The sequence below is a fragment of the Podarcis melisellensis genome (genome assembly GCF_964234715.1).
Source record: "Podarcis melisellensis genome assembly, chromosome: W".
In the NCBI taxonomy this organism is placed as follows: domain Eukaryota; kingdom Metazoa; phylum Chordata; class Lepidosauria; order Squamata; family Lacertidae; genus Podarcis; species Podarcis melisellensis.
The window spans coordinates 14,372,852-14,395,405 of NC_138535.1; the positions used below are offsets into that span (position 1 = coordinate 14,372,852).

At 44.3% G+C, this 22,554-nt stretch overlaps 2 protein-coding genes and 1 long non-coding RNA gene across 5 annotated transcripts in view; 1 reads left to right on the plus strand and 2 right to left on the minus strand.

Annotated features, from left to right (window-relative positions):
- Positions 1 to 22,554, plus strand: part of LOC309361183 — a 187,318-nt gene that overhangs the window by 52,584 nt on the left and 112,180 nt on the right. The gene's annotated exons all lie outside the window — the stretch shown is intronic.
- Positions 4,510 to 22,554, minus strand: part of LOC309361140 (fragile X messenger ribonucleoprotein 1-like) — a 222,030-nt gene continuing 203,985 nt past the window's right edge. For 2 of the 3 annotated variants that reach the window (XM_081896098.1, XM_081896097.1), the window contains 3 exons: positions 7,096 to 7,275; positions 6,395 to 6,474; positions 4,510 to 5,066 (listed from right to left, as the gene is read on the minus strand). In XM_081896098.1, coding sequence (XP_081752224.1) covers positions 4,905 to 5,066; positions 6,395 to 6,474; positions 7,096 to 7,275 — 422 coding nt within the window. In that variant the 3' untranslated portion in view covers positions 4,510 to 4,904. The remainder of the gene's footprint in view (positions 5,067 to 6,394; positions 6,475 to 7,095; positions 7,276 to 22,554) is intronic. The other variant, XM_081896099.1, reaches the window with a different exon arrangement.
- The window catches only part of LOC309361155 (uncharacterized protein), a 140,164-nt gene continuing 134,713 nt past the window's right edge, over positions 17,104 to 22,554 (minus strand). The window contains exon 2 of the mRNA XM_081896118.1: positions 17,104 to 17,118. The gene's annotated coding sequence lies outside the window, so the exon portion shown is untranslated. The remainder of the gene's footprint in view (positions 17,119 to 22,554) is intronic.

A 22,554-nucleotide genomic window follows, 5' to 3' on the forward strand; every position in this document is an offset into this window, starting at 1 on the left:
GCCCTTAAAAAAGGTTACCCTCAAGCAAATTCAATCACTCTTGCGCTACCTTAACTTCGCATGCCGAGTGGTTTCACCCGGTCGCCCCTTTTGTGGACGGCTGGCAAAGTTGTCAGCAGGTTTACAGTCACCACATCATAGGGTGCGCCTCTCGAAGGCAGTAAAGTCGGATCTCCAGGTCTGGCTGCAATTCTTAGATGGCTATAACGGAATTTCACTTTGGCAAGATAGCATGGCCCTTCAATCCGACTTCCAGGTCCATTCAGACGTAGCAGGTTCTCTGGGGTTTGGTGTCTACTTCAGAGGTCAGTGGTGCACACAGCGATGGCCCCCTTCATGGCAGGAAAAACCCATACTTCGCGACCTAACATTCTTAGAATTCTTCCCTATTGTAGTCGCAATTCATCTATGGGCCGAGCAATTTAAAGACCGCAGGGTCTGCTTTTGGACAGACAACCAGGCAGTGGTGTCTGTGTTAAATAAGCAATCTTCCCGTTCGCCTAGAGTAGCGTCGCTTTTACGGTATTTTGTCCTATCCTGCCTTCGGCTAAACTTATATGCCTCTGCCAAATTCGTACCGGGTATTGATAACAACATTGCGGATGCTCTGTCTCGTTTCCAGATGGATCACTTTCGCTTATTGGCGTCGGATGCGCAGCAGCTGCCGCAGCCATTTCCGGAGCACCTCTGGAGTATTGGCAACGAGAAGCGATAAAGGGAATATTGTCATCAGTCGCACCCTCAACACTAAGATCCTATAACAAGGCGTGGTTAGATTTCACATCATTTCGCCAGAAAAAAGGGCTTTTAAAACCAGGCAGGCCCCCGACTAAGTTGGAGGTTATAGAATACCTTGTGCGCCTCCGCGACCTGGGCGGGCCCCCAAAACCCTAAATATTCATTCCGCAGCAATATCGTTCTTCTCCAAAGCTCTGTTCTCAGTCGACCCCTGTGCACACTTCGTGGTGCGGAAGATGCTGGAGGGCTGGCGTAGGTCTCGGCCTCCTAGCTCCGACAGCAGAAGACCCATAACTTATGACATACTCATGCAAATACGTAAGAAGCTCAGGGTCATTTGTTGGTCCAGGTATGAGGCCAGGTTATTTTCCACAGCCTTTTCATTCGCATTCTTTGGCGCCTTGCGCATAGGCGAGGTGGTCTGTGAGGACCAACCAGTTAAAAATAACAGGGGGCTCCTCTTGGAAGACGTGACTTTGTCTAGCTCCGAAGTAATCCTAAAAATTCGCAGTTCAAAGACCGATCAGCTTGGTAGAGGGGCCCTAATCCGCCTACAGGCTACTCAGAAGGCCGGCCCTTGCCCAGTAAAGGACGCAAGAAAGTTCCTGTGTTTAAGACCTAAAGCCTGTGGCCCTTTCTTCATACACGCAGATGGCTCTCGCCTGTCAAAGCATCAGTTTATGAGGGTTATGCGCAAGGCAATCGCTGCCATTGGGCTCCCATCTGAGGTGTACGCCGCACATTCCTTCCACATCGGGGCCGCGACCACCGCCGTGCACATGGGTTTACTGGCGGAGAGGATAATGGACATGGGGCAGTGGAAGTCGAACGCTTACAGGGGATACATCCGGAAGACATGCTAACATTCCTTCCTCCATCGGCCCCACTGACCTGGTTCTCTTGCTCTTTTATTTTCAGGTGTCAGGACGGTGCGTCTGTGGATCATCAGCCACAGCATTGTCCACTGGGCAAGAGTCCGTGCGGTTGCCAGGGGCTGGTGCGAGTTGCAGCTTCCAAACAATGTTGAAGTTTCCTGGATCGCGCGTTGTGGAATGCGCTGGGAAGAATTCTTCCCAGCAGTTACAAAAAGAATTGCTGTTGAAGGCCCACCGGAGGCGGTGGTCATCCAACTGGGTGAGAACGACCTAGCTTACAGAAAGGGGGTGGACTTAATGTGGCATATTCTTAATGATCTGGGGGAGTTGCGAGCCTCCTATCCGAACCTAACAATTATCTGGTCATCTCTGCTTGAGAGGCGCGTGTGGAGGGATTCCAAAAACCCGGTGGCTGTGAATAGAGCCAGGAGGATCCTGGAGCGCTTGGTGGCGCGTAGAGTGGCCGCGATGGGTGGGCGGGTCATTGAGCACCCAGGCATCCATTTTAGCGAGGAGGCCCTCTACCGCGGGGATGGCGTGCACCTTTCCGATGCTGGTAATGATATTTGGCTTGCTGACATTTTCCAGGGGATCAGGGATTGGTTACAGGTTTGAGGGTATTGGCGGCGAGCCTGGCTCGTGTGGCGGTTAGGCATTGGCAGGGGTATTATTATTCAAATGAGATGGGGGGAACGCCATCACCTCCCTCAAACGTTGAAGGGTAGTTCGTTAAAGGACTCCGGGGGGCGTCGCCTCATCCGAAACCTATGGAGGCTAGGGCCTAAAGCGCGCTCCCGAGGTGGTAACCCCTCGGGGAGCGCCTAGGGATGTGCATCTCGGGGGCTCCCCCTGTTGGTGCTTAACCCTTCCCGGTTATACCGGTTAGTCTGATAGGGCCAATGCCTAAAGCCAATACCGCTTACCTGTAATCAATAAAGTTGTGGCCATTTTTCGCCCATTAACCTAAATTCTGGTCCTGTGTCTTTATTTATTCCGTTCTGTGGGAGGGGGCGGGAATAGCCACGCAACACACAATTTTCAAAATGAGTCTTTCAATTTGGTTTACATTTTTTTAAAAAAATGTATGAGTACTTAAAAATAGTGGATTTTTTTACTTTGAAAGGGATTCACATTTAAAGAGCAAAAATGTCATTTGAAAATTTGATTAACCTGTTGCAGTTTTAGTAAGTCAAATCTAGTTAGCAACTTACAAAGGCCAACCTTGAATGTAAAATTAGTGCATATAATAGCTAAAGATGTACAATTTAATCAGTAACGACACATTATCAGGCAAATTCTTTAAACTGAAAATGTTTCAGCTTTCACACATCTGGAGTAAACAGTATTTCCAATTTAACACAAAAATAAAATAGTTTCAAAGTTGATTTTGAAAGTAATCACTTATAAAGATTGCATCAACATCCATTAGTAGAGGAAGACCCAACTTTATTGAAACAGCTTGCATATAAATTATATTGCACTATAAGCAAACAAATGTCAACAGAAAATATAATTTGTTGTAGTGAATATGTACAGATAATAATGCCCAAGAGCAATGACATTGGTTCATTACAGTATTTTAAACCAAACACCTTATAGATATGTGGAAGGTACCAAATTCAGTTTTCAAATACTATACATTCCCTCAAAAATAAATAACTAGAAATCAACGTTTAATGTTTGGCAATATTTAAGACACTTTTAAAATAGTTAAGTTGTATGCAAGTTGCACCATTTTTAAATACTTGTTTGTATGCAAGGAAAAAAATTTAAAAGCAGAGAAACAAGAATGCACAACACAGAGACAGTAGCAAGGTTTGTACAAATCTGTACATAATCAGCAACACTCCTACTGCAGTAATTTTAATAAAAATAGAATAGCTTAAAATGAAGATCCATTCCCCCCCCCCCCAAAAAGAAGGTCCTGTTATACTGCTTTTTTGCAAGTAAACTTCATTTAAGATCAGAAACAGAAAGCATCTCCCAACCCCCTATTATGGGCAACTAAACTTAATGCCAGTTTCAGTCACATGTTTCGAATCTACTTGTATACAAGACCTTGTAAGACTGTTCTGTTTCCAAGGCTGTTAAGCTATGCTATCCCTGAATTTTCCCAAGTTTCACATACAGCAATAAACTTCCTCTATTGTCTGAGATAGATTCCAAATTTCAACTATACCAAAAACTGTAGGGGAACTGAAAAGAAAGCTATTCTTTTAAATGGGTCCTCTGGCCAAACAGCAGACACACACTACTAGATGATGAACAAGCTGCAATTCCTCGGTAAATATGAATTAGAATCATAGAAATGGAGAGTTGGAAGAATATGCAGAATATGCAATCATTCCATATGGAGATCAAACCTTGGTGTTATCAGCACCACACTCAAACCCACTGAGCTATCCAGAAATTGTTTTTGTTTGTCACAAATGGGAATGTCTTTAAAAAACTTATCCTGTCTTTTCTAAAAAGAAAACAAAAACGAAACATACAATCTCAGTAACATAAACTGCCAGTATCTTCAGTGCAAAATAAATTTCTTATTCTTATAAACTGCCTTACTTGATGTTTATGCAAGGAAACATTATTGAAAGCCTGCATTCTTCTATTAAAGTACTAATTGTTGGAGAAATTTTGCTACATATATTGTACATTTAGTGTTTCCAACTCATCTTCCCTGATTTCTGCATCCAAATACAGTACTCCTACCTGGCAAGATATAAAAAAGGCACAGTTCATAGAACTTTTTGCTATGAAAACGACAATTTAGTTATATTACATGTATATTGAGGTTCACTGAAATATTGACAAAGTGAATCAAAATGTGAACTGACACAAGACATAAAACATAACTTTTTAATGTTTAAAATGAGGAACTTTTAATGGATTGAAAACAGAAGCCCAATTTGATTACCACAAACACTATTTATTCTGAAATTTGAAATTTAGCAGTGATTAACTAGATGCGTTAAAATGGTACAGCTGAACAGAAATACTATTGCAGAGTTCAGTATTTTTAAAACAAGCAAAAGGATTCTTTCATCATTTGAAATGCAATATGTAATTGAAAGCATTTTTTCAGAAGTTCAAGGTATTTTTTAATGCAAGTATAACATTTTATTTTGGGGGAACTGTATGCTGATGTTTAAAAAGGCAAAAAGATTTTTTAAATATTCATTTCATGCCTGTGCCATCCTGCTTACTATTTGTCTTTGGCCTACTAATTTTCTCTAATGTGGAATAAGTTTTACTCAAACAGTGTAGGAAATATGACTACTCCAATTATCAATTTTACGGTACTCCATTCACCAACAGTTGCTGACCATCCCCACTGTCTGACTTCTCTTTCTTCTGGTTATGATCTTTACCTGTGCGCAACCGGCTACCTTCACTGGACGTATTCTGTGCTGTTTTAGTGTGGACACTCCTTTCACTATTGCAGTCAATTTTAATCTGAAACAAATATGGTTATATAAAGCAAAATATGGTTATATAAAGCAAATGAAATAATACAGTCAAACCTTGTTCCGCGTCCACCTCTGCTTGCATCCGATTCTGCGAACGTCTGCGGCAAACCTGGAAGTACCGGAATGGGTTACTTCCAGGTTTGCTGCATAAGTGCTAAATCGTGCTATGTGCAGAAGCGCTAAATCGCGCTATGCACAGAAGCACTATATCACACCACATGTGTGCAGACGCAGCACTTCGACGTGCATCATTTTCGGGTTGTGGCGGGGCCTCCGGAATGGAGCCTTGCTGTAACCCGAGGTTCCACTGTATTCTAGAAGTGTACAGTTAAGAAGAATCCAAGTGAAGTACTTTTAACAGTGTTAAGGTGTGAAGGCTTGTATAAAGATCAGCATTTTCTGCAACATTTAATTCAACATTATATATCCTAGCTATTAGTTATTTTGCAGAATTCATTTTCTAGACAAATCCAACAAAACTTACCTTTCAAACAAGATGCAAGCTTATTTTTTACATGTAAGCATTTAGTAGTAAAACTTGAACAGTGTTTGTTTCTTTTGAAATAAGATTAATTAAATGCATTTCAGAGTTTTTATGATGTCAGCTGGTCTAAAGTATTACTCTCCTTAACCCTTTGGAAATGATGCATCTTAAAAACTGAAGTACAGTCAAACCTCGTTCTGCGTCCGCCTCCACTTTTGTCCACTTCAGCGAACGTCCACGGCAAACCCAGAAGTACCAGAACAGGTTACTTCTGCGTTCGCCACTCGCGCATGCACAGAAGCGCTAAATTGCGCTGCACACGCACAGACGCGGCACTTCGACTTCTGCCATTTTTGGGTTGTGGCAGGCCCTCCGGAATGGATCCCCGTCGTAACCCGAGGTTCCACTGTAAAATAATTTGGGGTGGTATCCAATGGTGTCTGTTCACTGATGGAAAGTAGTCACCAATAGAAGGGAGGCAGGCTGCAATTTTAGGTGATTCCCACCATTCCTGGCTCCAGCTCAAGGTGTCCCCTTTACCCATGTACATTTAGGGGTAACAGGGGACTGAAGAGGAAATTGCCAAAAAAATGTTCCACGCTGTCCATTCTGCTGATGGATTTATTCAGTCAGTGGACAAAGACCACTGGTTAACATACTATGCTGTTAATGAAGCAACTTTCAATGGCTGGTTTAAACACAGTAGCTTGGGGGGGGTGTCAAACTCTTGTGCAGACAAGGATGAGTATGCATGACTTCATCACTCCATGACTGCCAAGAGCAACTCCATGAATGCAGATGCTGATAGTACAGAGAGCATTTTCTTTTACCTGAAGTGACCCATCCATTGTTCTCCCTTTAGTATCTCTTGAATTATGTTGACGGTTATCTGTCCGTGACTGTTCATTTCCTGCACATCAAAATTGGATTTTAGAAAGGTCTTCCATGTTATTGCTTTGTTTTTTGTATATTTCCTTTTAAAACAATAAACTGCACTGAGTACACTGGTAGAAAACTTATATACAAATGCAGATAATGGAATTTCTTACATTTCTAGTCAAAAACCAATGTTGACACATTAGGACAGACAAAAATCACAGAAAAGTTTAGGAAAAGGGGTCCTATAGGAAGGCTAGGGTCCTATAGCAAACCTGGCTTGATAAATCCTAGGCTGTGCAATTTTCAGGATATATATTGTGTAGGAAGCAACCAGGTTGGATTTAGTGGCTTCCTTGTGAGCGGACAACTCTCGTTACTGCTTTGTCTTTCTTCTCTGTATTCTCCTGCTTCTGGAAATGCCAGTTGCTACTTTGGCTCTATCATTCCTCAGTTCGCATGAAGTATAGTTCTGGTGTGATTTGGTTTTGTTCTGATTCAGTTTAAAGAGTTTCTTTCTTACAATGTTTGTTTTTTTTTTTTTTGCAAATCTATAGACTTCATTCTTTCATTTCAGACATATACCTGCTGCACAGGGCTTGAGTAAGAGTACTAATAGCTCATCTGCCATTCAGCACCATCATCATATACTCACCTTTGAAACATCCCCAACCTCTTCTTCCTTGACCACGTGCACCTCCACCACGCCTTCGCCCATTTCCTCTGCGAAGGTAGCTGTCACGCTCTTCTTCTGCTGGAGCTAATGACCAGTCACTAAGCTCATCTCTGTGATCAGACTCTGTTTCAGAAGCATTGGATGCTTCAGAGTTAGCTCCTAACAAGAGTTTAAATAAACCAAGACATACCATAGTCTACTTTCATGATATTTTAGTGGGAAAAAAAACAACTAAAAAACCACCAGTTAAAACTAGTCTCTCTCTAAGGAAAGAATTTCTGATTGCTGCTGTAGTATTTTGCAGTGAGGACAATGTAAAAGTTCTAGTCTGGATTAATTTAACCAGTTTATCCATTTCAGAAAAGGGATCTCAGCTCTATTCACTAGTGTCAAAAATTGGAATGAATTAAGTCTATGAGGGTTTTTTTAAATAAAAACAACAACAACAACTGTTTTGAGATAGGTGCAGTAAAGGTCCTGATTACATGTTACATGCATGGTGGCTGTTCCACACAATGACAACATAAAGAATGTGCACTGGGCCTACTGTGAAGGTTCATTTTCTGCAAGGAATGGTGGGCTCCTCAGATGAGTTGTCCTTCCAACTCACTCTACTAGGCAGGAATATGCAAATTAGAGCTGTTCTTACCTTGCAGTGGGAAAGTGACCTCTCCAGTTGAAGGTATCCATGCTCAAGTAAAGAACCTACACACAAACCTTTAAAAAGGAGTGTTCCAAACTGAAGGCACTCTCAGCAACATCACTTTGCAGCATACAGCAGAGATCAAATAGTCAAAAAGTAACTGTCTCAAAGAACAGAATACAGAAAACTCCCCAAATGAACCACTGATACCCGGTTAGAGAGAGAACAACCAAGAAAAGAAAACAAGGGTGTGAGGAAGCCCTCAGCACAGATCAAATTCAAATTTCCTAGGGCAAGTAGGATCCCCTCCATTCCCTGCATAAAATGAACCTTCATGGTAGGTCCAATGTCACACTTTCTTGCAGAGAGGAGGGGATCCTTGGATGACAAAGATTACCTGATGATGGTGGCAGCTGAGGGGGGGTGGGGTGGGCCTGCCTCCTTACTGGGAAACTACCTATTGTAATACCCTCCTGCCGAAGGATGGTTTGGCAGAATTGTAAACATCCAGCTTACAATGTTTAACAAGGGTTGAAGCTGTCAACCAGCAGCAGAATAGCAGACCCAGAGATTTCGTAACATTTGGTGATGCAGCCAACAAAACAGAAGAGCTGATGATACCTTCTTCCCCATTGTTTGAGGCTGAAAATAAACAAACAGAGTCAGATGACAGGAAGGACTCTGTTCTCTTTAGGTAAATCCCTATGGAGATCCAGCGAATGCCATTCACGCTCAGAAGGAAGGCAGAATAATGTCCTGATTTCTGTGGATTTCCTCCAATAAATCTATCCCAGCAGCAGAATGCCAGGTCAGGTAGACCCTACATGAGCTGCTATGTATAAAACTACAGAAAGCCATCTTGGAAGACAACACTCCAGAAATGACCATTTTGAGACAGCCACAGCCTTTCATCTGTCAGACTGTTAGATAAAGAATGACCAGCTGCAGGTGCACAGCTGAGCTTTGCAATGGCAGATCCTCCTGGACTGGAAGAATCCACAGGTTTCACACAGAAAGAATGATTAGACCCCCCCAAACTGTGGTCTCCCCAGTCCTAATGGGGCCACAAAGACCACTTAAGCCTACAGTTGATGAATCTCCTGGATCACAAGAGGAATCAGAGTAAAAAGAGGGAAAGCTAATAGCGAGCCCCAAAGCCACGGTACAATAGAAAATCTATTCGCTGCAGAGACATGGAAAGCACAAGATGAATGACAAAAACTGTGCAATGACTAGGTGTGTGGAGAGGTCTTCCACTGGCCAGCTGAATGAGGAGCAGTGGGATGTTCACATAGGCCCTTACTAACGGCTGCCCTGAACATCCAACCAACTACACCCAAAGTTAAATGGTCCAGAAGTCTAGGTTGTTGTCCCCTAGTTGAGATGAGCATGCCAACTCAGACTGGCATCAGTAGACAGGATCAATCTCTGCATCTCCAGAGTTATTGCCTTCAATAACTGGGGAATAATTCCTGCCACTGTAGCTCCCTCTTCACTGGATCTGGAATAATTACCTGAATTCTCACCAACCAGGGGAAGAAATATTGGAATGGAAGCAGAAGCTGCTGAAGGGACTGAGGGAGAAAACCACCACCAGAGCAAGTCATGGCATGACACCATCATGTCCTGTAGCTAGGCCCAGAACGTGAGATGAACATAAGCTGATGATATCACCTGAGGTACCAGCTTGAATTCTCCAACCAGAGGAGAAAGAACGTGTCTAATGGGCAGTGTCAATCTCAGTAACAATACTCAAAAATGTTTTGACATCTGTGAAAAAAGCTTCCCCTGTAACATGAAGCTTTTCACACCTTTGTGCCCTGGGTAGAACTTGTCTCAACCTAAGAGCCTGTGCAGTGCCTGCCATCATGTCAGGCTGCCAGAATAGGCTTCCTGACCATTGCCTGATGCTGTAAATCAGAAGTCGGCACGAGACTTGTAGGCAATTAACTTTTATTGCTTCATACCCAGAGAGCCAGGACACAAGTCTCTCTCAGCAGTCTTCCACTGTGAATCAGCTCTACTTAATCAATTTGCTCTTTTTTCTACCCTCTGTTCTTGAGCTGAGAAAGGGAAAAAGAACCAGGAAGAGGACTCTCTTGCCGAGACACTGGCGGACGGACAGTGGGTTTGACAGCTCCGTCAAGCCCAGCATTGCAGAGGTCCATGGGGGAAGCGTCAAGGTGAGGCGTGTTGAAAATTCCATTCCTCCCGTGCTGCAGATGTGTGGTATTGTTACATGTCACATGTCTGTTTACAGAGACAGATTGAAATCCCGGAATCTCTGTTCTGCTTTCTGCTCCTGGATTCATTATTTGGATTCGTTTGATAGCATAGCTTCACAGCTGGTTGTCTTACCCACTGCCGATCTGACAGCGCAACATGTATGTGCGGTTCTCCAAAATGAGGATGATCGCCGAAAAGCTGCAGGTTGTGTTCAGGGGAGGTTGACTGCCTTGTCACCCCAACCAATGATGCAGTCACTAGATGGCGCCAAAGCTCTGAAAGCAGTGAGGTGTTTCTCTTGAGGCAGAATGGGGCACATGCAGAGGGATTGCAGACAACGCCCAAAGGCCAAAGAGGAAACTGGCAAAGGCTGTAAAGGCTCAAAGAGCAAGAGCAAGAGCTCTGGCAAGCCTAAACCTGCGTAGCACAAGGCTTTGGTTACACACTGTTCCAGTCCAACAGTCTAGGAAGCTTTCATCATAGATTTTGGGGTGACACGCCATCTTTGCAGAGACCAACATTTGTTTGTCACATTTACGCCACAGAAGGGAACTGTGCACCAGGCAGACGGTCAGTCGTTGCATTCGGAAGGCATCGGAACTGTCTTGCATCCAAGTTGGTGGACCACGATTCACAACGTGCTTTTTGTTCCAGATTTGGCGGACAATTTACTGAGTGTCTCTCAGCTGACAGTGCAAGACTTTACTGTTAAGTTCAGTAAACAGAAATGCACCATCAGGAACAACGGAAAGGACATTTTATATGCTGACTGTGTTAATGGCTTGTTCTTGTTGTCTTATTCTTATGAAGATGCTGTTGGTGTTGATATGCAAAATAGTGAGACATATCATGCTGTGTCTACTAACAAAATTTTACATGCAGGTTTTATCCACGAACACCACTGGGTCATCTGATGCCTGATCTGGTCCAGGGGGTGTCTATTAAACCCTGCAAATTTCACATGAAATGTAAATCATGTGCAGAACACAAGGTCAGAGTTGCTCCAAAGGGTAAGGTATCTGGCAGGGAAGCCAAGGAGTCCTACCAGATTGTGCACGCAGACCTTGTTGGTCCACTAAAGCCATCATTAGGCAAGGCAGAATTTTTCATGGTACTGATAGATCAGTTTTCCAGATATTCATATTTTCATGCTTAAGCAGAAGTCAGAAGCATTTCCTAGATTCCAGGAATTCTGTGCTTGGCTGCAGAATGTTCACAAAAGACAGGTGGGTTGTCTTTTCACTGACCGGGGCAGGGAGTTCTGTTCTCAGCCGTTTGAGGCTTTTCTAGCTGAGAAGGGAATCCAGCATGATGTTGCCAATCCCAGAGCACCATGACAGAATGGTCTCTGTGAAAGGGTAAATCAGACTTCCCTACAGGGCATGATGCAAATTTGCCTGATTCATATTGGGCTGAATCTCTGAACTGTTTCACATATGTGTATAACAGAATTTCTTCACCAATAGGATGCACTCCCTATGAGAAGCTGTTTGGTAAGAAACCATTTGTTAAGCTCCTGAGAATTTTTGGTTCTGACATGTGGGTTCACACTCCTCAGAGCAGCAAGCTCAGCAAACGTGGTTTGTATGGTATTTTTATGGGATACGAGAAAGGTGCATACAGAGTGCTAATGTCTGACATGAAGACGGTAAGATTCACCAGAAGTGTTCAGTACAATGCAAAGTGGGGAGACAATGCGGGAATCTTCCAAAGTCACCCTGATGCTGATCAGGGTGAAGAATCTGATGATGACACAGGTTCAATTGCCAGTTCAGGGGGAGGTGGTAGTGCTGCTGCTGACAGTGACTGTGAATCTGACACGGCAGACTACAAAAGTGTGAAAGCCTCTCTCAGACCGTCTGAAGGGTCTGACACTGAATTGGAGGAACCACTGTTCACCATAGGCCACCATTCTCCTAAAGAGGAGAAGCCTAGCATGGAAGACTTGCATATAGTACGCAACAAAGGGTAAACAACCCAAAAGGTATGATGAGGAGTTTGCTAAAACAGCCAAAGCAGATACAGCTGTTGTTAGTAACTCAGAGAAGGTTTGGGAACCTTCAAGCTTCCAAGAGGTCCAGAGGATGCTGAGCCATGGTTAAATGCCATGAAGGCTGAACTTGATTCCTTAAGAGAGGAACAAAACATAGGAACTAGTTCCATTGGTACCAGGGATGAAGCTGGTTGATAGCAAATGGGTCTTTAAGGCCAAGACAGACCAGAATGGCACAAAGCCAGATTGGTCACCCGAGGTTTTTCACAGGTACCAGGTCAAGACTATCATGAGACCTACTCACCCACCGTCAAGTATGAGTACATTGGGCTTATGCTCAAAATTGCTGCAGAGAAGAAACTAAACGTTTTGCATCACAATGTGAACACAGCATTTTTGTACAGAGACCTGGATGAATTAATTTATATACTTCCACCTGATGGAGTACGGGTAAAGGAGGGATTGGTTTGTGCTCTTAAGAAATCCCTGTATGGTCTCACACAGAGTGCCCGGTGTTGGAACTCTAAACTAACAGAGACATTGTTTTCTCTAGGTTTTCACCAAGGCAAAGCAGATCCATGTGTGTTTGTCAAAGAGGAGGGGCAAAACAAACTGTATTATGTATGTTTTGTTGATGATCTTCTTTTCTTTTGGAAATATCAGGCGTTATACAATGGCACCCTAGCTCAACTGAAGTAGCATTTTGACATGAAGGATATTGGTGAGGTAACCAACTATCTTTCTCTGGAGTTGGATAGAAACCAGGGAGCTGATATCATGGTACACCAATCACAGAAAATTGCTGATGTATTAACCAAACTGAACTTGGTTGATGCAAACCCTGTGGATACACCAATGGTGACAGGTTTTCAGTTAGATGATACTGATGAAGCATTTTCTGATGTTACACTGTACAGATGTGTTCTAGGTAAGCTAAATTTTATTGCCAGGTGTTCAAGACCTGATTTTGCTGTCAGCACCAATTTGCTGAGCAGACATGCCAACAATCCTACGGTTAAGGACTGGAAAGCACTGAAGCGCATAGCATGCTACCTGAAGGGTACCATGCACTACAGACTGAAATGCACTAATCAGAAGTCTGGAGGTCTTGTGACATCACAGATGGCAAAAGCACTTCCGGGGTATGCTACATGTACAACCAGTGTCTGTTTGACTGGTCGTGCAAGAAGGAGACAACAGTGAGCTTAAGTTCTTGTGAAGCTGAACTTAATGCACTGTCATATTCACTTTTGGATTGTGAATGGTTGTTGCAACTGTTTGAGGACATGAGGGTTCATGTAAGATGTTCTATACAGGTTTACCAAGACAACAGGTTGTGTCTGTTTTTGCTAACATCTGAGGGATGTAAGCAAAGAACCAAGTACTTGCAGATAAAATTACATTGTGCAAGAGAGTGTATCCAGAAAGGACTCATTCAGGTGTCCTACATGCCAGGAAAGGAAATTCCTGCAGATCTGTTGTCAAAAGTTGTTGACACGGAACAACTTCAGGTTTATGTACAGCAGTTGCAGTTAGGCTGAAATACTGAAGCGGGTTACATGAAATGGGGGAGAATGTTGAGAATTCCATTCCTCCCATGCTGCAGATGTGTGGGATTGTTACATGTCACATGTCTGTTTACATTCCAGCACTGATTATTGGAATCTTGTGAGTGGAAAGGGAGATATGCTGTTTCCGCTCTGCATAGCTATTGCTTTTGCAGTTCTTTCTCCGAGGAAGACAGAGAGAGAAGCCATGTTTTTCTTTGTTCTGTTCTGTTCTGTTTGATTTAATTTGCAATAAATTAGGCTTAGAATGTTACTCCTTAAGGCTAAGCTTCTGTTTGAACTCTGCTAGTCGTGTGCTCATGTCCTTGGATATGGGTCACATCAGCATGAAGGGAGACCAGAGAATCCTGGGTGACGCTACATTGGGGGGGGGAGGCACCAGCCTCGGCATTATCACCCAAAAGGCCTCAAAGGAAAGTTTGAGGTGTCTAGCGGTCCTGCGGATCGCATCGGCAGCTCGGGCTCCGGTCTCTGCCTCTGCTCTGAAAGGAGGGGGGGGGGGAAGCTGAGGAAAAGCCGGCGATTTAGGCTCCAGCGCGGCTCTGCAGAGCAAAGTCTCTGAACCAGCCATCAACACCTACCATTCCAATTCAAGCTGATTAGCAAGGTGAGAAGGAAATTAATTGTTAATTACTAATTCGGCAAAACAGGATAAAAAGGAAGTCCACTCCTGTTTCTGGGTATTTAAACTGCATGAAAAACTTTACAAGTGAAGAAGTTGCAGACTAGCCTTGAAAGTTAAAACAGCTAATGGCTGACAAGGACAAAGGATTTTACAAAGCTCTTTAAATACCAATCTGGATACTTTACAGAACTTTAAAATGTTTGTTAACTTGAACTTGAACAATAGACCTGAACTTGAAAGTGCATTTGAACTTGACACAGACTCTGTAATATATTAATATTGAACTTGGAGACAGAAGGGATTAAGAAAGAGACACTTCCATCAATTTGGAAGGGTGTTAATACCCTCTTGAAGAAATTGGAGATCCTGGGGTCAACACCGTGTCAACTTTTAATAAGCAAGACTGGATTACACCTTAAATTCTGTCAAAACTTCTTTCAATTATTTTGGAACTACAATTATATGGGAACACTGATCTATATTTCTACTGGATATTGAACTATCTATGAAGGGAACTGAATCACCTGCTCCTCTTTTTATTTTATTTTTAAGCTTTTAAACCAAGTGGATTTGAAAGAACCTACGGTTTGGACTATTTTACTTTTCTTTCTCCATATATACTGTGTAAAAAATAGTTATGTACTGTCAATTACTCAGCTATCACTCTTTTTGATACAACATAAGTACTACTAAGAACTAATACCTATATTGCATTAAGCTTTTCCAACTTATACCCTTACATTTTAGATTAAGATAAAGTACAAGTGTATGAATATTAAATATTCGTCAGGCCCGGTCACCTGTGCTGGTCCCATATGGGCTGATAGAAAGGGCCAAGGGGGCCACTTACATACAGGGTTTCATGGAAAGAAGGGGGTCAGACTGGGCCTGGACCAAAGGCCTGGCAGAACAGCTCCTCCTTGCAGGCCCTGCGGAAAGATGTCAAATCTCACAGAGCCCTGGTCTCTTGTGACAGAGTGTTCCACCAGGCCAGTGCCAGGGCTAAAAAGGCCCTGGTCCTGGTCGAGGCCAGTCTAACCTCCTTGAGACCCGGGACCTCTAAAGTCTTGTTATTTGCAGGCCATAAGGTCCTCTGTGGGGCATACCAGGAGAGGCAGTCCCGTAGGTACGAGGGTCCTATGCCGTATAGGGCTTTAAAGGTTAAAACCAGCACTTTAAACCTGACCCTGTACTCCACCGAGAGCCAGTGCAGCTGGTATAACATTGAATGAATGTGGTCCAGCAGTGAAGACCTCGTAAGGAGCCTCACCACAGCATTCTGCACCCGCTGGAGTTTCTGGGTGAGCTTCAAGGGCAGCCCCACGTAGAGCGAATTACAATAATTGAGCCTGGAGGTGGCCATCGCATGGAACATTGTGGCAAGATCAGGGCGAGAAAGGTAAGGGACCAACTGCTTAGCACGGCGGACGTGGAAAAATGCCACTTTTGCTACAGCTGCAACCTGCGCCTCCATAGAAAGGGAGGCGTTGAAGGTTACACCCAAACTCCTAACAGAGGGCGCTGGTACTAATTGAGCCCCCACAAGAGATGGGAGTTAGGCCCCCCAACCCCATGTCATCCCGACCCAGCCAGAGGACCTCTGTCTTCAAAGGATTTAACTTCAGTCGGCTCCCATGTAGCCATCCAGCCACAGCTTCCAAGTATCTGGTCAGTGTGTCTGGGGCCGAGTCAGGATGGCCGTCCATCAACAGATACAGTTGGGTGTCATCAGCATACTGATGACAACCCAGCCTGAAATTCTGGACAAGCTGGGCAAGGGGGCGCATAAAGATGTTAAAAATCATCGGGGAGAGGATTGCGCTCTGCGGCACTCCACACACCAAAGGGTGTCATGATAACAACTCCTCCCCTTGCAGCACCCTCTGTCCCCGACCTGAGATAAAAGAGTGCAGCCATTGTAGGCTGTGCCCTGAAACCCCACGTCAGCAAGGCGGCGGTCCAAATGTTCATGGAGGACCATGTCAAAGGCTGTTGACAGATCTAAAAGAATCAGCAGTCCCGACCCGCCTCAATCCAGCTGCCTACGAAGATTGTCTGTTAGGATGACCAGAGCCGCCTTGGTCCCATAACCAGGGCGAAAGCCAGACTGAAATGTGTCCAAAGCCAATGTTTCATCCAGAAACCTATCAAGCTGTTCAGCAACCGCTCTCTCAATTACCTTACCCAGGTATGAAAGGTTCGAAACCAGGTGGTATTTGCATAGCTCTTAAAGATGTTTTCTTTAAGAGCGGACACACCACTGCCTCCTTCAACTCCCCTGGGACAAACTGATGATATCACCCAGGGGGATCTGCACCTCGTCTGGACACGCTCTAATCAGCCAAGATGGGTACAGTCAAGGAGGCAGGTGGTGGGCCTTCCAGCTCAGAGGAGTCTGTCCACATCGGCTGGGAGTATCCGATCGAAGTGGTCCAATATTGGACCCAACAACAGTTCTGTTATTGTATCCAAATTGGCAGGGAGGTCACAGCAGAGAAGCAAGACTTTTTCTGCAAAAAAGCTCGCCAATGCCTCATAGCTATGTGTCAGATTAGTATTTAAAATTTGTTGTCCCTCTGGGGACATTAACGACCTAATTATTCTAGTGAGCTAGTGGATGCAATGGAAGCTGAGAAGTAAGTCTTCTTAGCAGCTTTCACTGCCATCTCATAGGCTTTCATAAGTATCTTTTAAGATGTTCTTGAGGCTCCGTCACGAGCATGCTGCCATACTCGCTCTAGACGTCTGAGGTCCAGCTTCACTTTTTGGAGCTCATCGGTAAACCAAGGGGCTCGGTTTTGACGGGGTCGAAGGGGTGTCTAGGTGCGATCTCACTGATGGTCGCCAAGAGTCGGTTATTCCAGCTCTTGACGAGCTCATCTAATGAGCCGTCAGGGGGAGCAAGGTCCCGCAAAGCCTGACGGAATCCATCAGGATTCATCAGCCTCTGCGGGCAAACCCAAATAGGCTCGCCACCCAAGCGGGGGTGGGGTGGGGAGTCAATCCTGGCTTTCAGAGCGTAGTGATCAGACCATGGCACCTCCACAGGGGAGGCCATGATCATATCTATACCTGTGCCGAAGATCAAATCCAGCGTGTGGCCTGCTTGGTGTGTGGAGCCCGAAACAAACTGGGAGAGTCCTAATGTCGCCATGGAAGACACCAGGTCCAGAGCCCGTGAGGAGGGGGTGCCATCAGTATGGACGTTGAAGTCCCCTCAAACCAATAGGTTAGGGAACTCCAAGACCCAGCCTGCCACCACCTCAAGCAGTCATTTTAAAAAAAATTAAATATTTTTTCAATACAAACAACAACCGCAAAAGACACATACAACAAAAACCATAACAACACTAATAACACAATTTGACAATTCAGATTTGAATACACTCATATACCTTTTTAACATTTTCCCACCTTTCTCTCCTCCCCCTACTTCCCACCACTATCCACCTTATCGCTTAAATATTCCTTCCAGATTTCTTCATATTTATCCTTTCTTAATTTGCGACAACATGCAATTCATTCCTATGGAGCTATTCAGTGGACTCTGAATATTATTTTCTGTTGAATAAGTCTCCATAGAGGCTATTTCTGTTGATTTTATACTTGACATTTGTTATCTGTACCCCTAACTCTTCACTCCATTTTTGTCTATCATATTCTAAATCATATTTCTTCCTGTTGAGTAGGGTTGGATATAGCGCAAGTGTAGAGTTTCTTGTTTTTGTTGCAGAGATTAAATCTTGTAGCAGCATGGGTGTTCCCGATGCTGCTATAGCATCAGGGCCAAGCTGCCTTTCCAACATATGTTTCAATTGGATGTATTGCCATTGTGTTTCACTGGTTAATCCATACTTTACTTGCAAAGTCTTATATTCCACAAATTTGTAATTTTCATCAATTAATTGATTCAATGTCAAAATACCTTTTTCCATCCAATTTTGCCAAATTATTACTTGATTTCCAATTTTTAATTTTGGGTTGGCCCATATTGTTAATTTCTCATGCTGATAGGGATCATCCTTATTATTTTTATTTATATTCAACCAAATTTTTATAGGTGCTTTAATAGTCTCCAGGATAATAGGATATTTCATAAAATTGGAGGCGAGTTTAGTCCACCCTACAAGAGATTCAAAGAAACTATATTCCAGAGTAGCCCAATTGAGATTCCTGCTAGCTCTCCAATCACTAGTCTTACTCAGAAGGTAGGCCTGGTGATATACTTCCAGATTTGGGAGGCCAAAGCCACCTTCCTTAGTTGGAAGTTGCATTTTATGTAGTGATATTTTTGTACCCCACAGGCATGATCTACATAGCTGATTTATTTTTTGGAAGTAACATTTGGGAATATGTATTGGTAATCCCCTAAGGGTGTATAAAAGCTTTGGAACCACATTCCTTTTGAGTACATTAACCTTTCCCCAAAGGGAGAGGTTTAGAGGTCCCCACCTTTCAATATCCAAAGAAATCTCATTTATAATTTGATTCAAATTTAATTTTACAATTTGGTCTATATCATTATACCCAAGTATTTAATAAAGTCTTTGCACATCCAAAATTGATGGTTTCTATACAATGTAGCCCTTGGCCCAATTGGTAAAATCTCTGATTTTGTCCAATTTATAGAATATCCCTATATTCTGCCAAAGGTTTTTATTTTCTCCATAGTTTTTGGAATTGTATCTTCTGGTTTTGAAATAAATAAAAGCATATCATCTGCAAATAATACAATTTTGTAATTATCTTTGTTGTGTTTTACACCCTTGATATGCTCATCCTGAATTATTGCTCTTGTTAATGGTTCCAGGCAAAGATTAAATAATAACAGAGAAAGAGGACATCCTTGTCTTGTTCCTCGATTTAAACTAATCAAATTCGAAATTCTTCCATTTGTAACAATCCGTGACGTTGGGTTTTTATAAATCATTTTAATCCAATTACAGTATTCTATAGGGAAACCAAATTTACGTAACACAAACCCTATACATTCTTTATATATTCTGTCAAAAGCCTTTTCTGCATCTAATGACAATATCATAAATGCCTGTTCATCTTTGTTTAAATTTATCAAATCTATTGTTAATCTGATGTTATCTGTAGCTTGTCTTGTTTTTATAAAACCTGTTTGAGTAAAGTTTTGAACAACTTTCTGTAATTTTGCCGCCAAATTCATTATTGATATCTACTGATGAGTGATATCTACTGATGAGGTTGCTGCGATGTTATTTTCATTTCTTATTAAGGGTATGATTTGGTTCGCATTCTTTGGTTTTAGATGATTAGCTAGAATTTTTGTCAGTCTTTCTCCCTGTTCCCAATATATTTGCCTTAGACTTAGTAGGCTGAACTCAATTTTCTGAGCTAGTATACTATTCAGTTCTAATGTTAGTTGTTGTATTCTTTCATATGTAACTTGTCAGGGAACTGCCATCGGAAGGACAGGAGGTGGAAGGGCTCACAGAGGTTAGGAGAGACTTAGCAGCAGAAGAGGGAACCAGCAGGGGGAGAGAAGGAGCTCCGAGGGAAAGTGAGTCGGAGGGATGGCTCAGAGACACTTCCAGCGAAAACAGTGGGGAGGTTTCAGGACCTCCTATAGGGACACCCACTCCTCGCCAAAAACTGTCGCGCCGAGAGTCCAGAAGACGCGTTTCCGTTAAGGAGCTTTTATGTTGGAAGAGATTCCGTAAACGCCCACTGTCGGATTTTGCCAGAGACTGACGGAGCCATGCTTAAGGGGCTCCGTTATAGACAGAGGTTTGCTGACTTGGCCAAACTCTGAGGGACTAAGCTTTTACGCACAAGCAGCTCATCATCCCATCACAGCAATCCGACAGTCTCCGAAAGCAGCTTGTGCAAGGAGAGGCATCATGAGCAACCCAGCCGGAACCGGAGAAGCAGGAGGAGCTGGAGCGGGTCCAAGCCTGGAAGAAAGGTACAGGGTGTTGGAAGTCCAGCTAGCGCTGCAAACGGCGAGGCTCGAGGAGAGGAGGGCTCAGGATGTGGAAAAGGGAAAAACCACCCCACTCGCAAGAAAGGTGCCAGGATTGGTGCAGAAGTTTGGGGGGGATCCCAGGCACTATCAAGCCTTTAGGACAGAGATGCAATATGCCCTCAACCTGCAGTTTGATGACTTTCCCAATGAGGAATCGAGAGTGGCGTTTGTGATTGGCCATCTCGAGGGGGGGGGGCGAAAGACTGGGTTAGGCCCCTGATGGCAGCTAATAATGACGTCCTAAAGGACTCGAGGAAGTTTTTTCACGCCATGGATCTGATGTTTTCCAGCAAGATTGAGCAGGGAGTGGTGCGCAGACAGTTAATGGCATGTAAACAGGGGAGCCGATCTGTCCGTGAGTACTGGACTGAGTTCACCATGTTGATCCATAAATTGGGGTGGGATCTATCGGCGGAACCAATACAAATGCTGTTCGAAGAAGGGCTCTCTTCAGCAGTGAAGGACGAACTTTCCCGGACGCCCAGGGCGGAGTCTATGGACCAGCTGACTAAATCCGCGCTGACCATAGGAGCACGCCAGGAGGCGAGAGCTTTGGAGAAGCGGGAAGGGAAGGGGGAACGTTGGAGGGATTTCCGCATTCCAGAGATTCCAGAGCAACCTTTCCCGCCAGTAGAGCCGATGGAAATTGGAACAGCGCACGCGCACGCAGTTTCAAACCCCAGTGAAGGGCGGAAGAAGGAGGGGAAGAGCGCCAAGAAATGTTATCTCTGCCAACAGCCAGGTCACTTTGCCAGAGTCTGCCCACAAAGAAAGGAATGGCAAGGGATGGCGGGAGCTGTTGGGGGGGGGAGAGGAAGAAGTCAAGGAGCAAGTAAAAGCCAACGCCTGGCTGCCACCATCGGGGCACAGCAGCCAGGCCAAAGAGCAGTGAAAGTGCCCACACCGGAACCCCCAAGACCAGCGCTTGTGATAGAGGTGTTGCTAGAGATGCCAAACGGACACCCACTAAAGATAAAGGCGCTATTGGACTCAGGCAGCTCCTGTAATTTTATGAGTAAGGAGTTTGCAGCTGAACACCAGATACAGACTATCCCTTTAAGTAACCCTTTGCAGGTGACCACGATTGATGGGAGGGAGCTGTTGGGAGGAGAAGTTAGCCAACAGACTGTCCCAATGATAATGAGGGTGGCAAGACACACCGAACTGATAGCGTTTAACGTGGCCACCTTGGGAGGAGCTCCCATTATTTTGGGGATGAGCTGGCTAGCGCTACATGATCCGCTAGTAGGCTGGCATCAGAGGGTGGTTTCCTTTGGGTCAGCACATTGCCTAGAACACTGCAAAGAGGGGAAGGCTCAGGAAGGGGCCAGGGCCACTCTAGCAGGGACGGAAGTAACGGACAAAGGGAAGGTGCCCAGACAATACGCCGACCTGGGTAACGTCTTCAGCGAAAGAGAAGCAGACAAACTGCCCCCGCATAGACCCTTTGACTGTCAAATCAACCTACTCCCTGGGGCCCAGCTGCCAGTGGGCAAGCTGTACGCCATGTCCGACAGAGAAATGCAGGAGTTAAGGGAGTTCATTGACAAAAACCTGAAGCAAGGTTTCATCAGAGAGTCAACAGCGGTGGGGGGCAGCCCAGTGTTTTTTGTGGACAAAAAAAACACGGATAAACCCAGGCTTGTAGTGGATTACAGGGCCCTGAATGCCGTGTCGGAACCAGTGGCTTTCCCCATGCCCAGAATTGATGACATTTTGACCAGGGTGAGGAAGGGAAAGATTTTTACCAAACTGGACCTGAGGGGGGCGTATAACCTGATACGGATAAGGAAGGGGGATGAATGGAAAACCACCATGTTCACCCCTTTAGGGGCTTTTGAGTATCTCGTTATGCCCTTCGGTCTACAAGCAGGCTCAGCATGTTTTCAATCGTTTATGAACCACGTCCTGGGACCTTTGCTCTACAAGAATTGCGTGGCCTTCTTAGATGACGTGTTGGTATATTCAGAGAATGAGGAGCAGCATGTAAGGGATGTCCGGGAAGTGTTGGGCAAGCTGCAAACAAACCAGCTGTGGGTGAAACTGGAGAAGTGTCAGTTTCATACCAAGGAGGTGGAATTCCTGGGGTACGGCTTGTCAGACAAGGGATTGGCCATGGATCCAGGTAAGGTTCAGGCGGTACTGGAATGGAAGACACCGAAAACGAAGAAGGATGTGCAAAGGTTCCTAGGGTTTGGAAACTTCTATCGGAAGTTCATCAAGAACTTTGCCCACTTGACGGCTCCCATCACTGACTGTCTCAGCAGCAAGAAGAAATTCGTTTGGACGGTAGAGGCGGAGCGAGCATTCGAAGAGCTGAAAAAAGCGTTCGCGTCTGAAGAACAGCTCTTGCATGTGGATTTACAAAAACCGATGAGAGTAGAAACT